Source organism: Cherax quadricarinatus, chromosome 61 (genome assembly GCF_038502225.1).
Source record: "Cherax quadricarinatus isolate ZL_2023a chromosome 61, ASM3850222v1, whole genome shotgun sequence".
Lineage (NCBI taxonomy): Eukaryota > Metazoa > Arthropoda > Malacostraca > Decapoda > Parastacidae > Cherax > Cherax quadricarinatus.
Window position 1 is genome coordinate 19803295 of NC_091352.1, and position 25421 is coordinate 19828715.

General features: G+C 37.8%; 1 protein-coding gene across 11 annotated transcripts in view; it reads right to left on the reverse strand.

Annotated features, from left to right (window-relative positions):
• The window catches only part of LOC128699309 (TLC domain-containing protein 3A), a 623909-nt gene that overhangs the window by 30480 nt on the left and 568008 nt on the right, over nucleotides 1-25421 (reverse strand). For 10 of the 11 annotated variants that reach the window (XR_011393715.1, XR_011393719.1, XR_011393720.1 and 7 more), the window contains one exon: nucleotides 11717-11836. The exons of the other annotated variant lie outside the window; for it this stretch is intronic. Coding sequence is in view for 3 of the 10 variants with exons in the window: in XM_070098272.1 (XP_069954373.1) it covers nucleotides 11717-11836 (120 nt within the window). In the remaining 7 variants the exon portion in view is untranslated. The remainder of the gene's footprint in view (nucleotides 1-11716; nucleotides 11837-25421) is intronic. 11 annotated transcript variants of the gene reach the window in all.

Here is a 25421-nt window from a genome sequence, read left to right on the forward strand (position 1 = left end):
AAAAAAAAAAAAAAAAAAAAAAGGTTATCATCTGCATACTTATGCAATATGTTGCCATGGGGTTATGAGCAAGTGATTAAAACACTGATGCTTGTTTAAGTCTTAAGAGTTTTGCATAATGTATCGTATACATGATTAGCCCAGCATTGTACTTTAAATAACTTTTACCTGCAAGTTCAGTAACATACATCTGGCAAAAGAGTTGTTAGACATGTTATCAGGTTTCATTTTAATTATATTCTATCATGTGATTACTATTTCTCATGCAGTCTGTACATATATTCGTAGAGATGTCTTTATTCTGTAACGGTAAGTGCATTTAACACTTGTTATTTTAATAAATTCCTAGACTGGTGACTAAAAATAAGAAATTTGGTTTAAAATCATGAAATGGTTTGCCTAAAACAGACCCTGATTTGAAAGCAGAGTAACCTTCTTCCTTTAAGAACATTTTTTCTCCAGTCAATATAATTATAGTTTAAAGAAATGGCAAGTTTAACTTGTAAATTAAAGAAATTCACCAACTCTATATAAAAGGTAAAGCTTAATATACCAATCAACAAGAAAAACAAACTCCAACTTCATCTAGCAGAGAAAGATACATGGTATCACCAGCTTGAAAGGTTACCAATTATATAAGTGAAAAAGAAAAACAGTGGGAGGTGAATTATGGAAACATGAATTCCAGTAGAGTATATGAACCTTAACTTTAAAATTAAATATACAGTACATTCATTAAATTAGAAAAAAAAAAAAAATCTTCTGAGTGACACATGCTACCTTCAAGGTGGAGTGCTAGAAGCATACTGGTATATTTATTTATAAATATATATAATCAAAGTACACCTGTTAGCCCTTTCAGGGTCAATTTCCTTGGCTGCTTATACTTCCATGTGCTGTTGTGCTACTGTCCACAGGATGGATATAGGGAACACAATAAACTAGTCACTTTGGCAACAAAATTTAAAAATATGACAAGCAAGCACACAAAGAATGTGGTATTATTTTTAAAGTGATAATCAATGCAATTATTTGGATTAGCTGCAAGTGTTTCATTCAAATGTACAGAAGATAAAATCTACAGAGTGCAGTAATTGTTTTCATTTATGATTTAGTCACCAAGAAATGTTTCAGGTCTTAACATACGATTACTAAGTGTTCATGACTTTCAATAACTTAAGAAAATTAAGTGAATTTATCCATAATAATATACCCTCTAATATCAAGTAGAACTGCATATTCTGTATTAACAAATGAAGGAAATTCATTGTTTTAATTTTTTTTCTTTATAATTAATGCTTCTAAAATGATCCAAAAAGTATAATAAGCACAGTACACATATGTAGCAAAAATAATGCTAATATACATGTTTGAAAAGGGAAAGTAACAATAATCTTATTTATATACAGTGTACCAATTAAGAATAAGTTACAGTATTGTTATTGGAAAAATTCACAACTAGCCCACAATTCACAGAGGAAACTTTAGACAACAATCTGATCTGGGATGTCTTCTAAAGTTCCCTCTCCAAGTTATAGGTTAATTATGAATTGTAATAGTTCTAAATAATACTTCAATAAGCCATCAATTCTATAAAAAATTTAATTTTCATGTGCAGATACTGTACATGCTAATAGGTTCAACTCACCACAAAAGACATCAGACATCTGTTATAACATGGAACAATGAAAGGAAAGATGAGCACACTTAAGTTATGACAGTGACTTTCCATGGAGAAACAAGCAAATTTTTTTACAAAACAAATTTATTAAAACAGAGGAATTTCAATTGCATAAACAAATATTATTATCACATTCACGGTCTTTTAACACTGCAGCAAGGAGGTAGCTACAGGCGGTGGAGATGTCATTTTTGAAAGCAATGTGTGGTGTGAACATTAGGCAGAGAATTAGGATCACAGAAATTAGAAGGTAGTAAGGAGTTACAAAACATATAATTCAAAGAGGGTGGAGGAAAGAATGTTGAGGTGATAAGTACAGTGCCTGCACTCTGAAGAATGGGGGATTAATATTACTGTTCAAAAGACATCCAAATTGTGATGTCTCTTCGCTTCTGAATTGTGGTAAATGAGTTTCCTTCCTATGGGGGATCACCCTAACTTGATGGGAGAAGGCCTATGTGGTATAAAGGAAAAAAAGAACACAGGAAAGCATTAAATGCTTAAAAGTCATAAAGGGCCATTCCACTTAGTCATCCTCAAATCCAAGGTCTAAATTTCACTTAAACAAATAGTGTAATATACCACTGAAAAGGTGAGAGTATCTAGTTTTTAAAATTTATTTACAGATTAAAAAATTTACTTTGGAAAAAGCTACGACAGTTTGTGTAAAATGCAAATTTATAAATTTAATAGGTCCATACTAGAATACTTCATATCAGTCATAAGCTATATGTAATGAAATCACTCAACATTAATTTTCCTAATTCATAAGTTCTTAAATTATTAATAAGTATTTATTAAAAATGCCTATTTCGAGAATGACCCATGTCACTTTTTTTACATTTTCTTAATCCCCAACACAAAAAAATCTTGGTTCCTTGTCTTCATAATATGTTTAAGTTTCAAAATAGCAATATAAAGACCATTTGTTGTTGCCAGTCTCTGTATATGATGCTGAGACCTGATTCACACAGCCACATTACACTACCACATGTGCTCTATACTTTTTCGATGTACAGGGGGGAACAAGTAGTAGTTAATATGCATACAGGCTACTAAACAAAATATGAGAAAAAATTAATTCAAGATAATAGGTGCCTCCTTGCATTCCCTGATAATGCTGAACAGGATACAATTCCAAATGACAAAATTCTACAAATTCTTCCAAAGTTAATAAAAGAGCAATCACTCTTTAGGTTCAGCTGGAAGGATGAATCCTAGAACTTATACTAAAACAATTAGTGATCATAAAAGCTTGTGGATAATGAATAGTGTAAGTGTTATTACACGTATGAAAATAAAATAATAGCTTGCTACTCAAATTAAATGTGTGAAAAAAACCTTAAGGAAGGTTCCTTGATTCTAGTGAGGAGCTTCTGATTGAAGAAATTGGACCTGACCTTTCTTTTTTTTTGGGGGGGGGGGACTGAATCTGGCTATTACCACAGATGCTGTATTATCCCCATGAATGCAATAATATTACTAACAATTAGTTACATACACTGAAACAAATGGTAATACGTACAGTGGAACCCCAGATTTCATCTGGTGTGGATATCATACAATTCAGATTTCGACCACTTTTGTCGGCGAAATTTTACCCCGGGTTTAGTACCTCCGCTCGGAAATCATCCGTATCAGTTGCATCCACCCACCTGGGACACCACCGCACACACATACCTGACTCAGTCTGCCTCTGTCACTCATTCAGTGAGCAATACTCCGCGTGTTCATCCATTGTTTTTTGTGCTTGTTTACTGAGTGTGACTGTGAAATAAGCCACCATGGGGCCAAATTAAAGGTGAGAAACATGACAGAATTTAAGAAAGAGCTTGTAGCAAAATACAAAAGTGGCCTATGTGTGGCCAAGCTCACCAGGATGTATGGGAAGTCCAAATCAACAACCAGTTCCATCCTGGCAAAAAGAGTAGAAATCAAGGAAGCTGATGTTGCAAAAGGGGGTAAATATGCTAACAAAACAGAGATTACAAACAATCAAAGATGTGGAGAAGTTGTTGTTGTTGGTGTGGATCAACGAAAAACAGTTAGCGGGAAATAGTGTTGTGGAGGAGATAATGTGCGAAAAGGCAAGAATGTTGCATGTGGATCTCGTAAAGAAAATGAATGGAACGAGTGCTGCTGTTAGTGAATGTAAGGCCAGCAAAGGCTGGTTCGACAGATTCAAGAAGCGAAGCAACATACATAGTGTGGTAAGGCATGGCGAGGCTGCAAGTTCAGACAAACGTGTGTCTGAAGAATTCGTCGATGAGTTCAAGGAGTACGTAGAGGCTGAAGGATTCCTTCCCCAACAAGTGTTCAATTGTGACAAAACAGGCCTCTTTTGGAAGATAATGTCAAAGAGGGCCTACATCATGCAGGAGGAAAAGGCACTGCCAGGACATAAGCTTATGAAGGATAGGCTAACTCTCTTGTTCTGCAATAATGCTAGTGGGGATTTCAAAGCCAAGCCTTTACTGGTGTATCACTCTGAAAATCCCCGAGTGTTCAAGAAAAACAATATCACAAAGAGTAAATTGTGTGTGATGTGGAAGGCTAACAATAAGGCATCGGTCATGAGGTTAATTTTCATTGAGTCACTGAAGTGTTTGGCTCGAGTGTGATGAAATACCTCCTGGAAAATAAATTGCCACTCAAGTGCCTCCTGGTAATGGACAATGCTCTGCTCATCCTCCAGGCTTGGAAGACCAATTGTTTGAGGAGTTTAGTTTCATCACAGTAAAGTTCTTACCCCCTAATACCACTCCTCTCATCCAGCCCATGGACCAGCAAGTCATTTCAAACTTCAAAAAACTCTACACCAAAGCAATGTTTCAAAGGTACTTTGAAGTGACCTCGGACACTGGATTGACCCTAAGAGAGTTCTGGAGGAATCACTTCAATATCATCAATTGCATAAGCCTTATAGATAAGGCTTGGCAGGGAGTGACTTCCAGGACGACGAACTCTGCTTGGAGAAAATTGTGGCCAGAATGTGTCCTCGAGAAGGATTTTGAAGGGTTTGAGGCTGACCCTGATGATCCTACGCCTATTGTGAAATGTATTGTGTCTTTGGGGATGTCCATGGGGTTGGATGTGAGTGGCCAGGATGTGGAAGAGTTGGTGGAGGACCACAGGGAAGAGCTAACCACTGAAGAGCTGCAAGACTTTCAACTGGAACAGCAAAAGATCGTAGCTGAGGAAATTGCTTTAAGAGGAGGAGGAAGAAAGAGGGAAGAATGTGCCTTCTTCAGTGATTAAGGCCATTTGTACAAAGTGGAGTGAGGTGCAAAGTTTTGTGGAGAATTATCACCCTAAGAAAACTGTTACAAGCCGTGTCTGCAACATGTTCAATGACAATGCCTTGTCCCATTTTAGGCAAATCTTAAAGAGCTGTCAGAAACAGGCCTCTCTGGACAGATTTTTTTGTGCAACAGGGGTCCAGTGATTCAAGCTGGTCCTAGTGCCAGTAAAAGACAAAGAAGGGAAGTAACACACACGCTTTGATACCTGAAGTCCTTATGAGGGGGATTCCCCTTCCATACAATAACCTCAACTCCCTCTCCCCTCCTCGCCTTCTTCCATATGCCAACAAGAGTCTTCAATAAAAGTATGTAATAGTGATTTAAACGTTCATTTATCCATTAAAATTAATAATTTATATTTATTTCTCATTGTTTTCTGTATGTAAAACTATAGTTATTCTCTATAAAATGTATTTTTTTTTAATGTTTTTTGGGTGTCTGGAATGGATTAACTGGATTTACAATGCTTCTTATGGGAAATATTACTTCATCCATTTCGGATTTCGACTGACCTTCTGGAACGGATTAAGGACAAAAACCGGAGTTCCACTGTATTAGCAACTTGCAAAACTGTACTAACACAATTGTATAGAATTCACTGAACAGAGGCTTTGACCCCAGAGCAAGCCAGTCTTAAGACTAGTAGGCCAGAACAGTGGACAGTGGCATGGTACAGTACATAACACACTGACTTGCTAGATTTAGGCCTGGTTTACCAAGGGTTTGAATATTACTTGTACAAGAAAAATTTGTTTTAATACACCAGCCATCTCTCACCAAGGTAAGGTGACCCAAAAAAAAAAAAAGAAGAAACATGGTCACCATTGCTCACTCCATCACTGTCTTGCCAGAGAAACACTAATACTACAATTCAGATGCCAATCCAAACACCAAATATCCCCACCCCTCTTTCAGAGTGCATGCATTGTACTTCCCATGTCCAGGACCAAGTCTGGCTAACTGGTTTCTTGAATCCCTTGATAAATGTTATCTTGCTTATGCTCCAGCACCATGTGAAGTCATAAACACCACTTGCCTCCACTCACCCCTATCTAACATGCTTACACACTCTTGTTGAATGTCCAAGCCCCCCCCAGCATACAAAAACCTCCTTTTACCTCATCCCTCCAAAATTTCCTTGGACAATTCCTACTCCACCTTCCTTCCACTACAGATTTATACACCCTTTAAGTCATCCTAATTTTTCTCCATCTTCTCTAAATGTCCAGAGCACCTCAACAACCCCTCAGCCTTTTGGGTAATACTTTTACCTTTTAATCTCCAAACTACAGATTCTCTGCATAATATTCATACCACACCTTGCCCTCAGACATGACATCTCCACTGTTTCCAGCCTCCTCCTCCTTATTGCAACATTAACAACCCATGCTTCACACCCATATAAGTGTGTTGGTACCACTGTACTCTGATACATTACCCTTTTTGCTTCCATGGATAAAGTTCATCTCCACAGAAGCCTCAATGCACCACTCACCTTTTTTCCTCTAATCAATTCTATGTTTCACCTCATCTTACAGAGACCCATCTGCTGACATGTCCATTCCCAAATATTTGAATACATTCACTTCCTCCAGAAATATCACCCTAACAAAGCTGTTGCAAGCCGTGTCAGCAAGATGTTCAATGACAATGCCGTGTCCTATTTTAGGCAAATCTTAAAGGGACGCCAGAAACAGGCCTCTCTGGACAGATTTTTCATGCGACAGGGATCCAATGACTCTCAAGCTGGTCCTAGTGCCAGTAAAAGACAAAGAAGGGATGTAACCCTGGATAGAGCTTTGATACCTGAAGTCCTTATGGAGGGGGAGTCCCCTTCCAAAAAATAACCTCTCCTCCCTCTCCCCTCCTCGCTGTCTTCCATAACCCAACAAGAGTCTTCAATAAAGGTAAAAGTGATGTTAAATGTTCTTTATCCATTTCATTAGTCATTTATATTTATTTCTCGTTGTTTTCTGAATGTAAAACTACAGTTATTCTCTATAAAATGTATTTTTTGTTAATATTTTTGGGTATCTGGAATGGATTAATTGGATTTACATTACGTATTTCTTATGGGAAATATACATACCATCCGACTTACGACCGAGCTTGGTTCTGACTAACAGGTTGCAAGTCAAAATGGACGCAAGTCGAACCTTACTACTGAATATCAGCATCACATTAAGTAATGATTTTATTTTATTGTTTTATTTGGTATTTCATTTTTTACTTTACTTTTTATGCTGTTAGTACTGTATCTTACACTGTAAGGTTTAGGAGAAACACTCTGTAAAACACAAACAGCTGTTTATTTCCCAGAACACTTGCAAACAAAACATGGTTGTAAGTTGAGTGGTCATATGTCGAGCAGGTCGTAAGTTGGATGGTAGGTGTATTACTTAAGTTTTCGTACAAATCGGTTTTCGGCCAACCTTCTGGAACGGATTAAAGACGAAAACCAGGGTACCACTGTACATTAATATTCCCTCTTCTCCTTCCATAATTAATCCTTCAACATTATTGCTACCCCTTTCTTAGCTCTCTCTCAGATACTCCTGACTTAATCCCATTTATTTCTCCCCACTGAAACTCACCTACCCCCTTCAGTTTTGTTTTGCTCAGAGCTAGGACATCCAACTTCTTTTCATTCTTAACATTAGCAATCATCTCTTTCTTATCATCTGCACTACATCCACGCACATTCAAGCAAGCATTTTCTACAGGTAGAATGGGTTATTAGCCCACTGCTCCTGGCATTTTAGTCGCCTCATAAGACACGCATAGCTTACAGAGGAAAGATTCTGTTCCACTTCCCCATGGAGAATAGAGGAAATAAAGAAGAACAAGAATGATTAAGAAAAAAGAAGAAAAACCTAGATGTGCGTATGTATATATATGCATGTGCGTGCCTGTGTAGTGTGACCTAAATGTAAGTAGAAGTAGCAAGATATACCTGTTATCCAGTGTGTTTATAAGACAGAAAAAGGAACACCAGCAATCCTACCATCCTGTAGAAAAGTTACAGGTTTCAGTTTCACACTCACTTGGCAGGACGGTAGTACCTCCTTGGGCAGTTGCTGTCTACCAACCTATTACCACAAATGTAAATACAAATAAGAATTTAACATCCATGCAAATGATCTACATCATGGCACTTTCAAGAATATGTATGAAATTTATTTTTCATTATTTTAAATCTATTTGTGATTAATATCTTCAGCACGTATTTCTATAAAGATCATAACAAAATAACTTTTACAACTTTCAAATGGTTAGTTATAATAACTAGCATATCAAAAAATTTAGTCCTGCTGTGACCCTACAACATGGTGGAATTACCCAGCAGCTCCTGGAAGAAATGGGAGGCAATCAAGTTCGATCCAAGGAAAAGAAGGATAGGACCATTGTGAATCAAGAGCCCCCTCACCAGCATAAACAAATCTAAACAATACTATACAATATGGAAAGATTTTCAGGAAGGAGGCCTTCCTGTTTCCAAAGTCTGTGCATTATGAGACTACTTGATGATTACTGTCAATTTAATGTAGAAATACCTTAAATATTAAGCTTAATGCCAACCCACTTAATATGGCATTTAACAAGTCAGCCTCACTAACTAATCTGTTGATCTAAAAGAAATACTACCTTACTAACCTACCTGTTTAACTAGAGCAATCCCTGGAGTTACCTGACGAATGTGGGCTAGCAAGTGACCATAATGGTGACTATGGTACCTATATAGACACAAGATTATTTTGCCATGATTGTAACAAAACGGTTAATTCTTTAATCATTGCACTTTGTCGATTCCAAATCAATTGACCCAACAGGTTTTCTTCCATATTTCCAAAGTCTGTTGAACTGAGGCCAGTTAAATCAAGGGTTTTCTGTAATTAGAATACTGTACCATCTTACTGCCTTGATTTATTTAACTAACAGAGAGTGCTTAATTTGATTTGTTACTTGTTGTGACCACTTTTCTATGACCATAAGTAGCTCAGGATATTCCAGTGCCCATCAGTCCTGGGATATTGACTATTTCACCAATCTCAATCCTGACATTCACTTGTTTCCAATCTGACAAGGGTACAACAATGAAATGTAAATACCTATGTAAAACAGAATGCTGCTCTGATTGAAAATGATGAGACATACAGAAATATTTTCAAAATACCTGACTTCCCACTCAACAACATACTTTCACATTCTATGCAATAACTATGGTAAGTTAAAGATGAAGAAATAATCACACAATGGTTTCTAGTCTCTGGAACAACCATGAATGATAACAAGTAGCATAGTAACATAGTCTTATAAATCATCTTCAGTCACTGAACAAGTATAATTACAGACTAAGCCTAGTCTTTGCAGCTTATGACATGCACAGTTCCTTCATAATATTTTTTTTTTTTTAAATACTGTGCTTAAAGTACAAATTTATAATAAAACTTTCAACCCCTTAACTGTCCAAATGTAGATCTATGTTAGTACCACTAGTGCTCCAAATGTAGATCTTTTTATTTTTCCTGCCTCCAAATTTGGCATGATTGGCCTGAGATGCCTAGTCAGTACAGAATGAGTCTTAACACTCAGTGTGTGCAGTATTAAAAAAATCTGGGACCACTTTGTACCTTGTAGGAGCACCAGTTCAACTGAGTGCCAACTAGAGCAAATAGCATGGCAAACACCAGGGATTCCCTGATGTCATGTCATATTAACACTCCCCTTTTAAGAGGAAAGTGATGCTGACCCAGAGTTTAGTGGCTTTGAGATGGATGCGGCCACAAGTGGCGAGAAAGTATAAAAAAAAGCCTCAATAATAACTCATGTGCAACATTTGTGCAACATCCTTAAATTTTTTATACCAATGGTAGTGTCATCCTGCCAGAATGTCCTATAACCTATGCCCTAAGTAAAGAAAAATGATTCTGGAACATGTGTAATATGTATTCGGCAGGCTGGCCAGCTGACCGGTTGGGCGGCTGGCTGGCTGACTTTGGCTGTCTCTCTGTCTGTCTGTCTCTGTCTATTTCTGTCTCTCTATATATCTGTCTGTCTATCTCTGTCTCTGTCTCTCTCTCACAGGTACACATAGGTACAGTTATTATACATAGTGTAAATTACCTAGGATAACCCCAAAAATTCAGGAAAAGTGTTATACAGTGCTTGTAGATATAAGGCATAATAAGAATGACTGGCAAGTAATACGCATTTTCACTTGATCAGGAATCAGATGTGACGACTCTGCATCGTGTGTAATACCTGTTGGTTTATGAGCCGCCCTCTGAGACACAGAGACAAGCAGACAGAAAGACACACACACAGGCAGAGAGACATGCACAGGCAGACAGACAGACAAGCACAGGCAGACAGAAAGACAAGATACATGCAGGCAGACAGACAGAAAGGCAGATATGCAGAGCTAGACAGACAGACAGACATATATATCTGTGTACCAGTGAAAACAAATAAAGCCAGGGTTCCCTGGAGCAGTGCACAATCAAGTGTCACTCCACTGCTGCACTGTCAGCAGTGGAGTGACTCTCGTCTTACAATAAAAATACACCATGTTTCAAGGAGTTTCATACATACTCCAGTGTGTCTAAAACATTGCTGGAACCTATAAATACTTTGTATATATTTATAGACAATAGTAAATGACCAAAGCAGTTGAAAATGTACACATGTCAGTGTGTTTGTGGCTATTTGAGTACTATTTCAGTACCTAATATTAGTGTCAGAACAAAGATTGGCTGTGAAATCACAAGAACTATTATAAATTGTAATTATCAGAACATAAAAATTATATAAATTAAAATAAAAACGAGAAAAAATGTACATCAGCAACACTTCTGCAAGCGGCAGAACTCCATGTTGCCATCAAGTGAGCATCGAGCGCCAAAATTTTTTTTTTTTTTTTTTTTTTTTTTTTTTTAAAAAAATTTGGAGCGCTGGCAGTGAAAACATAGATGTATGTTTGGACAGTTTAATTGTTAAGTTACATTTTGCACAACAGTTTAAGCCTTAGCACATTGGCGGACAATATTTTTCTAATACATACACTTGAACCCACTTTGTTCAGTACAACCCATTATGGAAAAATTACAATCACTAAAACATCAATATGGAGGTGAAGACAATGTAGCAGACCACTAAATGGTACTTCAAGCTTTTTACCCAAGAAAAAAAGTACAAATGCCAAAAAAATAAGTTTACAATTATACTTTTTTCTCACTGGTATGAGTTCAATATTTAACAGATCAATGGAAATATAAACACTTAAGCAGTATAATGTGATCCTTTATTGACAACGTTTCGCCCATGCAGTGGGCTTTATCAAGTCACAAACAGATCTACCTGGGTGAAAGATACATGACTATTTATAGGATGGCGAAAGGTGGAGAATGCTCACATATCTTTCACCCAGGTAGATCTGTTCGTGACTTGATAAAATCCACTGCGTGGGCAAAATGTTGTCAATAATGGATCACATTATACTGCTCAAGTTAATATTTCCATTGTGTCAGTATTTTATACCATTTATTTCCATTTAACAAATCAACTGGTTTACAGCTTACAATTTAAACTTTCATAATTTACATCATGACTAATTTTCAATTTGGCTACAAAGGATATGGCAATGTTGTTTGCTACTTAAAATCCTAAGACAATATCTTAAAAAGAACAAGCACAAGAAAGTACTGACAATTCTTGCTTCAGGTTAGCTACTTACCGGATATAAGACGGTAGCCACAACAACATGATGAATAACTAACAGTGTTCTTCTTTTTAAGTAGCTTGAAATTCGTTTCATAAAAGATACTGGAACTTTGGACAAACTTGCCAAGTGAACCTACGAATGACCAAAATATATAATAAAAACACTGTATTTGAAATATTCCTGGCACAAAACATAGATTAATTACATTCCTGTGTTGTCAAAACCTTGTTATGTATCTATTTATATTGCATAAGCTTTTCCACTATACAACATTGTGGATTATCTTGCATATACACATCAAATGTCCCATGTTAGCACCACATACTTAGATCAACTTTTCAACCTAGGGGGGAGGGGAGAGGTCTTGACAACATTATTAGACATTTTAAGTTAAGAAGTCCTACCTAGCAATTCTACTTCAGTTTTAGTTTGATTTTTTTTAATACACAGTCTCTCAATGAGGAAGGGTGATGCAAAAAGAGGCACTGCAATAACTGCTTTTCATTCAAACACTATTTTGCAAGAAGCATGCTAACATCACCATTTACAAGAGTAGGAATATAAATATGAGCATTTTTTTTTTTAAACACATCGGCTATTTCCCACTGAGGCAGGGTGACCCAACAAGAAAGAAAAACCCAAAAAGAAAAAACTTTCATTACCATTCAATACTTTCACTCATTTATACATAATCACTGTTTTTGCAGAGGCACTCAGATACGGTAGTTTAGATGTCCCTCAAAACTGCCAGTATCCCAAACCCCTCCTTTAAAGCGCAGGCACTGCACTTCCAATTTCCAGGGCTCAAGTCTGGCTAACCTGTTGCCCTGAATCCCTTCACAAAATATTACCTTGCTCAAACTCCAACAGCTCGTCAGGTCCCAAAAACCATTTGTCTCCATTCACTCCTATCTAACACGCTCACGCACACTTGCTAAAAGTCCAAGCCCCTCGCCCACAAAACCACCTTCAGCCCCTCCCTCCAACCTTTTCAGGACAACCCACTACCCTGCCTTCCTTTCCCTACAGATTTATAAGCTCTCCAAATCATTCTAGTTGGTTCCATTCTCTCTAAATGACCAAACCACCTCAACAGCCCCTTTTCGGTCCTCTGAAGAGGGGCTGAAGAGGGCTGAATTCTCTTCATATTTACACCACACACTGCCCTTAGACAGGACATCTCCATTGCCTCCAGCCTCCTCCTCGCTACATGATTTACAACCCATGCTTCACACCCATTTAAGTGTTGGTACCACTATACTCTCGTACATTCCCTTCTTTGCCTCCATGGATGACGTTTTTTTTTGTCTCTCCAGATACCTCAATGCATCACTCACCTTTTTCCTTCATCAGTTCTATGGTTAACCTTATCCTTCATAAACCCATCCGTTGACAAGTCAATTCCCAAATACATGTATATGAAAACATTCACTTCTTCCCTCCAATGTGATATCCAATTTTTCTTTATCTAAATAGTTTGATACCCTCATCACCTTACTCTTATCTATGTTCACTTTCAATTTTCTACCTTTACACAACCTCCCAAACTTGTCCACTAACCTTTACATGTTTTCTTGAGAATCCCCCAAAAGCACAGTATCATCAGCTAAAAGTAACTGTGTCAACTCCCATTTTGTATTTGATTCCCATAATTTAATCCCACCAACACCCTAGCATATATTTCTTTTACAATTTTATCTATAAACATGTTAGACAACTATGGTGACATTACACACCCCTGTCTAAGACCTACTTTTACTGGGAAGTAGTCTCCCTCTCTCCTACACACCCTAACCTGAGCCTCACTATCTTCAAAAACTCTTTACAGCATTTAGTAACTTACTACCTATTCCATACACTTGCAACATCTGCCACACTGCTCCCCTATTCACTTTATCATATGCCTTTTCTAAATCCACAGTTGTAATGAAAACTTCCTTACCTTTATCTAAATACTGTTCACATATATGCTTCAATGTAAACACCTGATTTACACATCCCCTACCCATTCTAAAGCCTCCTCATTCATCTGCAATCCTACTCTCTGTCTTGCCTCTATTTCTTTCAATATTAACTCTACCATACACTTTACATGGTATACTAAGTAAACTTATTCCCCTATAATTTTTACAATCTCTTTTGTCCCCCTTCCCTTTATATAGAGGAATTATACATGCTTTCTACCAATTCCTAGGTACCTTCCCCCTCTTTCATACATTTAATAAACAAAAATACCAACCACTCCAACACTATATCTCCCCCTGCTTTTAACATTCCTGTCATGATCTCGTCAGTTCCAGCTGTTTACCCCCTTTCATTCTACATAATGCCATGCGCATCTTCCCCACACTCACATCCTGCTCTTCTTCACTCCTAAAACATGTTATACCTCTCTGGCCAGTGCATGAAATTACTGCCTTCCTTTCCTCATTTATATTTAAAAGTTCCTCAAAATATTCCCACCATCTACCCAATACCTCCAGCTTCCCATCTACTAACTCCCCTACTCTGTTTTTAATTGACAAATCCATTAATTTTCTAGGCTTTCTAAAGTTGTTTATCTCACTCTAAAAATTTTTCTTATTATCAGCAAAATTTCTTGACAGTGCCTCTCCCACTCTATCATTTGCTCTCCTTTTGCACTCTTTCACCACTCTCTTCACTTTTCTTTCACTCTCCATATACTCTGCCCTTCTTATATCACTTCTGCTCTGTAAACACCTCTCATAAGCTACCTTTTTCTCTTTTATTGCAACCTTTACCTCATCATTCCACCAATCACTTCTCTTTCTTCCTGCACCCACCCTCCTATAGACACAAACTTCAGCCCCACATTCTAATACTGCATTTTTAAAACTTTTCCATACCTCTTCAGCCACCCCACTACCCATACTTGCACTAGCCCACCTTTTTGTCAATAGTTGCTTATATCTCACCCTAACTTCTTCCTCCCTTAGTTTATAAACTTTCACCTCTCTCTTACTTACTGTTGCCATTTTCCCTTTGTCCCATCTACCTCTTACTCTAACTGTAGCTACAACTAGATAATGATTCAATATATCTGTTGCCCCCTTTATAAACATGTACATCCTGAAGCCTACCCATCAACCTTTTATCCACAAATACATAATCTATTTTCATTACGTGCTATATCAAATCTTGTATACTTATTTATCCTCTTTTTCATAAAATATGCATTATGACCAAACCTCTTTCTACATATAGTTCAATTAAAGGCTCCCCAGTTTCATTTACCCCTGGACCCCAAATTAACCTACTACTCCCTCTACAACATTTTTAACCACTTTAGCATTGAGATACCCAACCACAAGTACTCTCTCACTTGGTTCAAAACTCCCCATGCACTTGCTCAACATTTCCCAAAATCTCTCTTCTCTACACTTGTCTCCTCTCCAGGTGCATAAACACTTACTATAACCCACTTTTCACATCCAACCCTTATTTTACTCCACAATCTGTGAATTTATACATTTATATTCCTTCTTTTCCTGGCGTAACTTATCCTTCAACATTATTGCTACTCCTTCTATAGCTCTAGCTTAATTAGAAATCCCTGACCTAATCCCATTTATTTCTCCCCACTGAACTCTCCTCCCCCTTACAGTTTTGTTTCACTTAGAGCAAGGACATCCAGCTTCTTTTCATTCATAACATTCACAGTCATCTCTTTATCATTCACACATCCCCACACATTCAAACATCCCACTCTGATTTTTTTTTTTTTTTTTTTTTTTAGTAAGCTACATGGGAAAAGGGGGTTACTAGCCCATTGCTCCCGGCATTTTACCTGACTTTTACAACATGCATGACTTACGGAAGAAAGATTCGTATTTCACTTCCCTATGAATATGAAAGGAAAAGTAATAAGAACAAGACCTATTAAGATAAATTATTATTACAGTCCCCATGCTGGAAATAAATGGTATAAAATACCAACACAATGGAAATATAAACACTTAAGCAGTATAATGTGGTATAATGGTGGCCTGGTGGTTAACGCTCTCGCTTCACACGGCGAGGGCCTGGGTTCGATTCCCAGCCAGAGTAGAAACATTGGACGTATTTCTTTCCACCTGTTGTCTATGTTCCCCATCAGTAAAATGGGTACTTGGGTGTTAGTCGACTGGTGTGGGTCGCATCCTGGGACACTGACCTAAGGAGGCCTGGTCACAGACCGGGCCGCGGGGGCGTTGACCCCCGGAACTCTCTCCAGGTAAACAACGCTTTTGCCCACGCAGTGGGCTTTATCAAGTCACAAACAGATCTCAATCTGTTCGTGACTTGATAAAGTCCACTGTGTTGGCAAAACATTGTCAATAAAGGATCCCATTATACTGCATAAGTGTTTATATTTCCACAGTCCCCATGCCTTTATCTGAAACCCTTGGGCCCAGCAATGTTTCGAATTTCAGAATGAAGGTGGGGTCTAGGCCAACAGGCCTACTGCTGTGTTCCTCCTGTCATGTTATTATGTACCCACGACACCAATCATACCCAGCTCCTCCCACTCATATATTTGACCTGTACTTAGCTTAGTGGTGACCTGTACTTAGCTCAGTGAGGACGTGTCTAGTGTACTCTCCACGGACTGAATCAAGATGCCCTCCACTGAGCAACTTTACCAACAGCTTAAGGAGGAATTAAGGGTAGTGAAAAAGAGATACGGCCCTTGACGGAGGAAAACGAGGATTCGTAGTAGACCCCCTGTTGTGAGTCCTCAGGTCAAGAAGGGAACCTGGGCAGTGGCAGTGGGTAGCATTAATTCTGTTAGTGGGTTGGATTTGTGAAGGACCTGCCAAGTATGGGCCAACAGGCCTTCTGCAGTGTTCCTCCTTTCTTATGTTATGAGTGGGAGAGGCTGGGTTTCATTGGTGTAGTGGATAAGGGAGTAACACTGCATAAGAACATAAGAAAGGAGGAACACTGCAGCAGGCCTGTTGGCCCATACTAGGCAGGTCCTTTACAATCCATCCCACTAACAAAACACTTGACCAACCCAATTTTCAATGATACCCAAGAAATAAGCTCTGATATGCGAGTCCCACTCAAATTCAACCCCTCCCACTCATGTACTTATCCACCCTAAATTTGAAACTACCCAAAGTCCTAGCCTCAATAACCCAACTAGGTAGACTGTTCCACTCATCAACTACCCTATTTCCAAACCAATACTTTCCTGTGTCCTTTCTAAATCTAAACTTATCTAATTTAAATCCATTACTGTGGGTTCTCTCTTGGAGAGATATCCTCAAGACCTTATTAATATCCCCTTTATTAATACCCATCTTCCACTTATACACTTCGATCAGGTCTCCCCTCATTCTTCGTTTAACAAGTGAATGTAACTTAAGAGTCTTCAATCTTTCTTCATAAGGAAGATTTCTAATGCTATGTATTAATTTAGTCATCCTACGCTGAATGTTTTCTAACGAATTTATGTCCATTCTGTAATATGGAGACAAGAATTGAGCTGCATAATCTAGGTGAGGCCTTACTAATGATGTATAAAGCTGCAGTATGACCTCTGGACTTCTGTTGCTTACACTTCTTGATATAAATCCCAGTAATCTATTTGCCTTATTACGTACGCTTAGGCATTGCTGTCTTGGTTTAAGGTTGCTGCTCACCATAACCCCCAAGTCCTTTTTGCAATCTGTATGGCTAGGTTCTACATCATTTAACTTATAAATGCTAGGGTTATGGACACTCCCAAGCTTCAGAACCTTGCATTTATCTACATTGAACTGCATCTGCCACTTTTCTGACCAAGAATAGAATTTGTTTAAATCCTCCTGAAGTTCCCTAATGTCTACGTTTGAATCAATTATCCTACCTAACTTTGTGTCATGTGCGAATTTGCTCATATCACTAGTAATTCCCTCATCAAGGTCATTGATATATATTATAAACAACAACGGGCCCAAGACTGATCCCTGTGGAACGCCACTTGTTACAGATCCCCACTCGGATTTAACCCCATTTATGGACACTCTCTGCTTCCTGTCTGTGAGCCATGACTCGATCCATGAGAGCACTTTTCCCCCAATGCCATGAGCTGCCACTTTCTTTAACCCTTTGACTGTTTTCGATGTATAAATACGTCTTACGAGCCAATGTTTCTGACGTATATATACTCAATAATTCTAGCGGCTTCAAATCAAGCGGGAGAAAGCTGGTAGGCCCACATGTGAGAGAATGGGTCTGTGTGGTCAGTGTGCACCACATAAAAAAAATCCTGCAGCACACATTGCGTAATGAGAAAAAAAAACTGGTCGTTTTTTGGGAATAAAACGCCGACTTTGACTTTGTATTTTCGTATAGTATTTATCGTTGTATTCAAGTTTTCATGGTCTTAGGTGATAAAATGGAAAACATATTACAGAAATAGAGATGATTTTCATTACTGTGGCGATGAAAACGACCTTGAAACTGAGCTCAAAGTAGCGGAAATGTTCGATTTTTACCAATGTTCAGGAGTAAATAAATCACACCACACGTCCAATATACGTCAACTGGGGAGACTAATATTCTTTCACTAGTGCACTGATATTTTTTATACCATTTTTGCAATAATGCAATAGTCTGCATAACAGTAAATTTTGTATTTTTTTGTATGAATAAAAAATCAAAATAGAAAGCAATAATAATACAAGAGGGGCCTAGAGATGTGACTAATGAACAGAGCATATGTTATTTTAGTGCCACGAATGTCTACCTTGTTTATTCTGGACCCTATTTTGAAATTGGCATCTTTTTTAGTTTGCGTGAAATTGGCCAAATTGCCAATTTCTGACCACCATTTTGGGTAGTCCAAATTAGTAAATGGGAGGTTTCTTGTACTCAGCTGATAGATAAAACGGAGTTCTAAAGAAATAGCTATGAGTTTGGTCAACTGGAACAATGGAATTGGCTGAAAATAGGGCTCAAAGTCGGCGAAATCGCCGATAACCATATGTCGCCGAGACCGCTAACTTCGCGGGAGCATAATTCCATGAGTTTTCGACCAAATTTCAAACTTTTGGTGTCATTACCATCGGGAAAAGATTCTCTATCATTTCATAAGAAAAAATAATTTTTTTTTTTTTTCAAAAATTGAGCGACATAGAATGACAGTTTCAGAAAGGGGCCTGAAACAGTCAAAGGGTTAACAGTCTATGGTGCGGAACTCTATCAAAAGCCTTACTAAAATCTAAGTAAATAATATCAAACTCTTTATCGTGGTCAACAGCCTCAAAAGCTTTACTGAAGAAAGTTAATAAATTAGTTAGACAAGACCGGCCTCTTGTGAATCCATGCTGAGTATCATTTATCAAGCTATGCTTATCGAGATGGCTTCTTATAATCTCAGCTATAATTGACTCTAGTAATTTGCCTACAATTGAGGTCAGGCTTATTGGGCGGTAATTTGACGGTAACGACTTGTCCCGTTTTAAAAATAGGAATTACATTAGCCATCTTCCACATATCAGACACTACACCTGTTTGAAGAGATAAATTAAAAATATTAGTTAATGGTTCACAGAGTTCCATTTTGCATTCCTTAAGAACCCTTGAAAAAACCTCATCAGGACCCGGCGACTTATTTTGCTTCAGTCTGTCTATCTGCTTCACAACCATTTCACTAGTGACTGTGATGTTACATAATTTATCTTCTTCTAGCCCACTATAAAAATTAATTACTGGAATATTGTTAGTGTCTTCCTGTGTAAAAACCAAGAGAAAATAATTATTTAAAATCGAGCACATTTCATTCTCTTTGTCAGTAAGATGCCCATAGTTATTTTTAAGGGGACCTATCTTATCTCTAACTTTTGTTCTATAGACCTGGAAAAAACTTTTTGGGTTAGTTTTAGAATCCCTAGCAACTTTAATTTCATAGTTCCTTTTAGCTTTTCTTATCCCCTTTTTAATGTCCCTCTTAATGTCAATATACTGATTCATAAGATGCCCCTCTCCTCTTTTGATACGCCTATAAATTCCTTTCTTATGCCCTAGTAGATATCCGAGCCTATTATTCATCCATTTTGGGTCATTTCTATTTGATCTAATTTCTTTATATGGGATAAACGTTCTTTGAGCAGCATGTATAGTGTTCAGAAAACTGTCATATTGATAGCTCTCTTCGTTACCCCAGTCAACAGATGATAAGTGTTCTCTAAGCCCATCGTAATCTGCTAAGCGAAAATCTGCGACTGTTACTGAGTTATCGCTACTATCGTACTTCCATTCAATGCTAAATGTAATTGATTTGTGGTCGCTAGCACCCAGTTCCTCTGAAATTTCTAAATTATTAACAAGGGATTCATTGTTTGCCAAAACTAAGTCAAGCAGGTTATTTCCCCTTGTAGGTTCTGTCACAAACTGCTTCAAAAAACAATCCTGAACTACTTCTAAGAAGTTGTATGATTCTAAATTCCCAGTCAAGAAATTCCAATCAATATGACTAAAGTTAAAGTCTCCTAGAATTACTACATTATCGTGCCTTGTGGCCTTAACAATTTCCTCCCATAGTAGTCTCCCTTGGTCCCTATCAAAGTTTGGGGGACGGTATATCACTCCTAAAATCAGTTTTTCATGCCCCTCTGAAAATTCTATCCAAACAGACTCTGTATGTGTTAGTTCAGACTTAATACCCGTTTTTATGCAACAGTTCAAGTTATCTCGGACATACAATGCCACCCCACCCCCCTTCCTGATACTTCTATCTACTTGGAACAATTTAAAACCCTGAATGTGACATTCCGCAGGAATGTCCCGACTTCTTGAATTAAACCACGTCTCAGTTAAGGCAAATACATCTATGTTACCTGCACTAGCAACTAATCTCAACTCGTCCATCTTATTCTTAGCACTACGGTTATTAACATAATAAACATTGAAAGACTCTCCTTTCTCTTTACCCTTCCTGCTCATTTCTGTTTTTCTACTAAACCTATTACTGTCCTTATCACCCAATGTCACTGGCTTTTCAATATCTACCTCGTTCTGCTTATTACTAGTTCCCCTAGTGAATGTAATTTAAGAGTCTTCAATCTTTCTTCATAAGGAAGATTTCTAATGCTATGTATTAATTTAGTCATTCTACACTGAATGTTTTCTAACAAATTTATGTCCATTCTGTAATATGGAGACCAGAACTGAGCAGCATAATCTAGATGAGACCTTACTAATGATGTATAAAGCTGCAGTATAACCTCTGGACTTCTGTTGCTTACACTTCTTGATATAAATCCCAATAATCTATTTGCCTTATTACGTACGCTTAGGCATTGCTGCTCACCATAACCCCCAAGACCTTTTCGCAATCTGTTTGGCTAAATTCTACATTATTTAACTTACAAGTGCTAGGGTTATGGACACTCCCGAGCTTCAGAACCTTGCATTTATCTACATTGAACTGCATCTGCCACTTTTCTGACCAAGAACAGAGTTTGTCTAAATCCTCCTGAAGTTCCATAACATCTATGTTTGAATCAATTATCCTACCTATCTTTGTGTCATCGGCAAATTTGCTCATAAGAACATAAGAACATAAGAAAGGAGGAACACTGCAGCAGGCCTGTTGGCCCATACTAGGCAGGTCCTTTACAATTCATCCCACTAACAAACATTTGACCAACCCAATTTTCAATGCTACCCAAGAAATAAGCTCTGATGTGCAAGTCCCACTCAAATTCAACCCATCCCACTCATGTATTTATCCAACCTAAATTTGAAACTACCCAAAGTCCTAGCCTCAATAACCCAACTAGGTAGACTATTCCACTCATCTACTACCCTATTTCCAAACCAATACTTTCCTATGTCCTTTCTAAATCTAAACTTATCTAATTTAAATCCATTACTGCGGGTTCTCTCTTGGAGAGATATCCTCAAGACCTTGTTAATATCCCCTTTATTAATACCTATCTTCCACTTATACACTTCGATCAGGTCTCCCCTCATTCTTCGTCTAACAAGTGAATGTAACTTAAGAGTCTTCAATCTTTCTTCATAAGGAACTAATATCACTAGTAATACCCTCATCAAGGTCACTGATATATATTATAAACAACAACGGGCCTAAGACTGATCCCTGTGGTACGCCACTTGTTACAGATCCCCACTCGGATTGAACCCCATTTAAGCATACTCTCGGCTTCCTATTAGTGAGCCATGACTCGATCCATGACAACATTTTTCCCCCAATGCCATGAGCTGCCACTTTTTTTAACAGTCTCTGGTGCGGTACTCTATCAAAAGCCTTACTAAAATCTAAATAAACAATATCGAATTCTTTATCATGATCAACGGCCTCAAAAACTTTACTGAAGAAGGTTAATAAATTAGTTAGGCAGGAATGGCCCCTCGTGAATCCATGCTGAGTATCATTAATCAAGCTATGCTTATCCAGATGGCTTCTTATAATATCAGCTATAATTGACTAGTAATCTGCCTACAACTGAGGTTAGGCTTACTGCTTTAAAAATAGGAATTACATTAGCCATCTTCCACATATCAGACACTACACCTGTTTGAAGAGAAATATTAAAAATATTAGTCAATGGTTCACAAAGTTCCATTTTACACTCTTTAACCCTTTCAGGGTCCAGAGGCCAAATTTCAAAGTGTGCACCAGTGTCCAAGAATTTTCAAAAAATAATTTTGTTATTTTTTCTTGTGAAATGGTAGAGAATCTTTTTCTGAAGGTAATAATTTGGTGGAAAACTGACGAAATTATGCTCTTGCGAATTTTGATGTGTCAGCGATATTTATGCATCGGTGATTTTGCCAACTTTGACTCCCATTTTAGGCCAATTACCTTATTCCAGTCGACCAAATTCTTAATTATTTCAGTAGTATTACTTCTATTCTATTGACTGAGCACAATAAATTGCCAAATCAACCATTTCAACTACAAAATAATGTGATCAGAAATTGGTAATTTGGCCAATTTAGTGCAAAGTTCAAAATATTCCAGTTTCAAAATAGGGTCCAGAATAAGCAATGTAGGCATTCCTGGCACTAAACTAACATTTCCTCTCTTCATTAGTTACATTTTCAGGCTTTACAAATGAATTCCATTTTGATTTTTTATTCACAATGATTTTTTATTCAAACCAAAAAATAGAAGATTTACTGTTATGCAATATTGTAATAATTGTATAAATAATATCACCACATTTGTGAATGTATATTAGACCCACCAGATGGTGTGTATTAGACATGTGAGGTAATTTGTTTACTCTTGAACATCGACAAAAATCTAACATTTTCACTACTTTGAGCTCAATTTCAAGCCATTTCCAATACTAAAACCAATCAAAATCATCTCTATTTCTGTAATATATCTTCCATTCTATCAAATGAGACCAAGAAATCATAAATACAACCATAAAAAACATATCATAAAACACTGCAAAGCTGCTGTTTTAATCGGAAATTATGGTCTAAGTTTTTTTTCTCTCATTTTGCACTGTGTGCTGCAGGATTTGTTTTATGTGGTGCACACATACCACATAGATGTATTCTCTCATATCTAGGCCCAAATTTACTTCTCACAGCTTATCAGAGTGAGCTGAGCTCATGGTGTAGATCTACGGTTTGGACCCTCAACGTAAAGCTGTAGATCTACAGCACGGACCATGAAAGGGTTAAGAACCCTAGAAAAAAGTTCATCAGGGCCCGGGGATTATTTTGCTTCAGTCGGTCTATCTGTTTGATAACCATTTCGCTAGTGACTATGATATTGCATAATTTATCGTCTTCAAGCCCACTATAAAAATTTATTACTGGGATACTGTTAGTGTCCTCCCGAGCGAAAACCGAGAGAAAATAATTATTAAGAATAGAGCACATTTCATTCTCCTTATCAGTGAGATGCCCAGAGTTATCTTGAAGGGGACCTATCTTATCTCTAACTTTTGTTCTATAAATCTGGAAAAAACTTTTCGGGTTAGTTTTCGAATCCCTAGCAACTTAAATTTCATAGTCCAGTTTAGCTTTTCTTATCCCCTTTTTAATGTCCCTCTTAATGTCAACCTAAATTTGAAACTACCCAAGGTTTTAGCTTTGATAACCCTACTAGGTAGACCGTTCCACTCATCAGCTACCCTATTACCAAACTAGTACTTTCCTATATCCTTTGCAGTGGGCCAACAGGCCTACTGCAGTGTTCCTCCTTTCTTATGCTAAATTCTTGGGTAGTGGTGGTTTTGATAAGGACCTGCCTTGTATAGACCACTAGGTCTTCTACAGTGTTCTTCCTTTCTTATGTTCTCATCTTCTTACTACGTACCCACGACACCAATCATACCCAGACCCTCCCACTCAAATATTTGTCCAATCTCTTTTTAAAGCTACCCAAGGTCCTATCAAAGCTAAAACCTTGAGTAGTTTCAAATTTAGGTTGGATAAATACATGAGTGAGAGGGGTTGGATTTCAGTGGGATTTGCACATGAGTAAATAGAATTATTAAAGCTCTCTCTGAATCTGAACCAAGATATCCTCTCTTCAGTAACTCTACCAGCAGCTAAAAGAGGAGCTTAGGGTTGCTAAGCTCGAGATAAGGTGACTGACGGAGGAAAACAAGAGGATTCGTAGTAATCCTCCTGTTGAGAGTCCTCAGGTCAAGAGGGTAACCTAGTCTGTGCCTGGGCAACATGGAACAAAGCTGAAGATCAAGAAGACTGTTGGAGTGGCAGAAACAACGAAGAACCAGAAGACTACTGTGGAAATTTCCAACCCATTTTCAGTGCTACCCGATGAATGTGGGTTGTCTATCGGGAACGTCACAATGAGCACCAAGGAAGCAGTAGCAGACAAGAATGAGTCGACATCCCTTGAAACCCCACTGAAGACCATCGAGAATGTCACTACAAACTCCACCAGTGAAGGTAAGAACACTGTTTTAGTTGGGGACAGTTAGGTTAAGTTTATGGATAGAGCTTTTTGTCTTAGGGATTGGAAGAGGAGGTAGAGGGGCTGGGATGGGGGATATTGTTAGCCATCTAGATATCATGAAAGATAATGGGAGCAATCCTATTATCTGCCTCAGTGAGGGAGGCAACGATGTTGGCAGACATAGGAGTGAAGACCTGATTATGAGTTACAGGACAGCAATAGAGGTAATTAGGAAGAAGGGTGGGGACCCTGTGATATGTGGCATTTTGCCAAGGAGAGGAGTTGGAAATGAATGGTTGTCCAGGGCAATTGGTGTCAATTGCTAGCTGGACAAACACTAAGGAAAATTCAGTAACATTCATAGACAACTGGGACCTCTTCTATGGTAGAAATAACATGTATGCCAGGGATGGTGTTCACTTATCTAGGTTTAGGGTGGGAGCACTGGCCAATGCAGTAGAGGGAGCTCTTAGGTCTTTAAACTAGAAATAGATAGTGGTATGGGTTTTTGTAGAAAATCAATGAATTCTCAGTGTAGCAATAGTGTTAGTTTTAGGGAAACCAGTAATAGGCAGAATGAGGTAGAGTTATTGGTGAATACTGGAAACCCAGTAGCACTAAGTGACAAGGACAGTAACAGGTATAGTGGAGGAACAGAAATCAGCAGGAAGAGAAAAGAGAAGGAAGTTTTTAAACATATTTTATACTAATACACGAAATGCGAGACATAAGATGGACGAATTGAGATTATTTACAAATGCAAGTAACATTTATGTTTTTGCCTTAAATGAGACGTGGTTTAATATGAAAAAT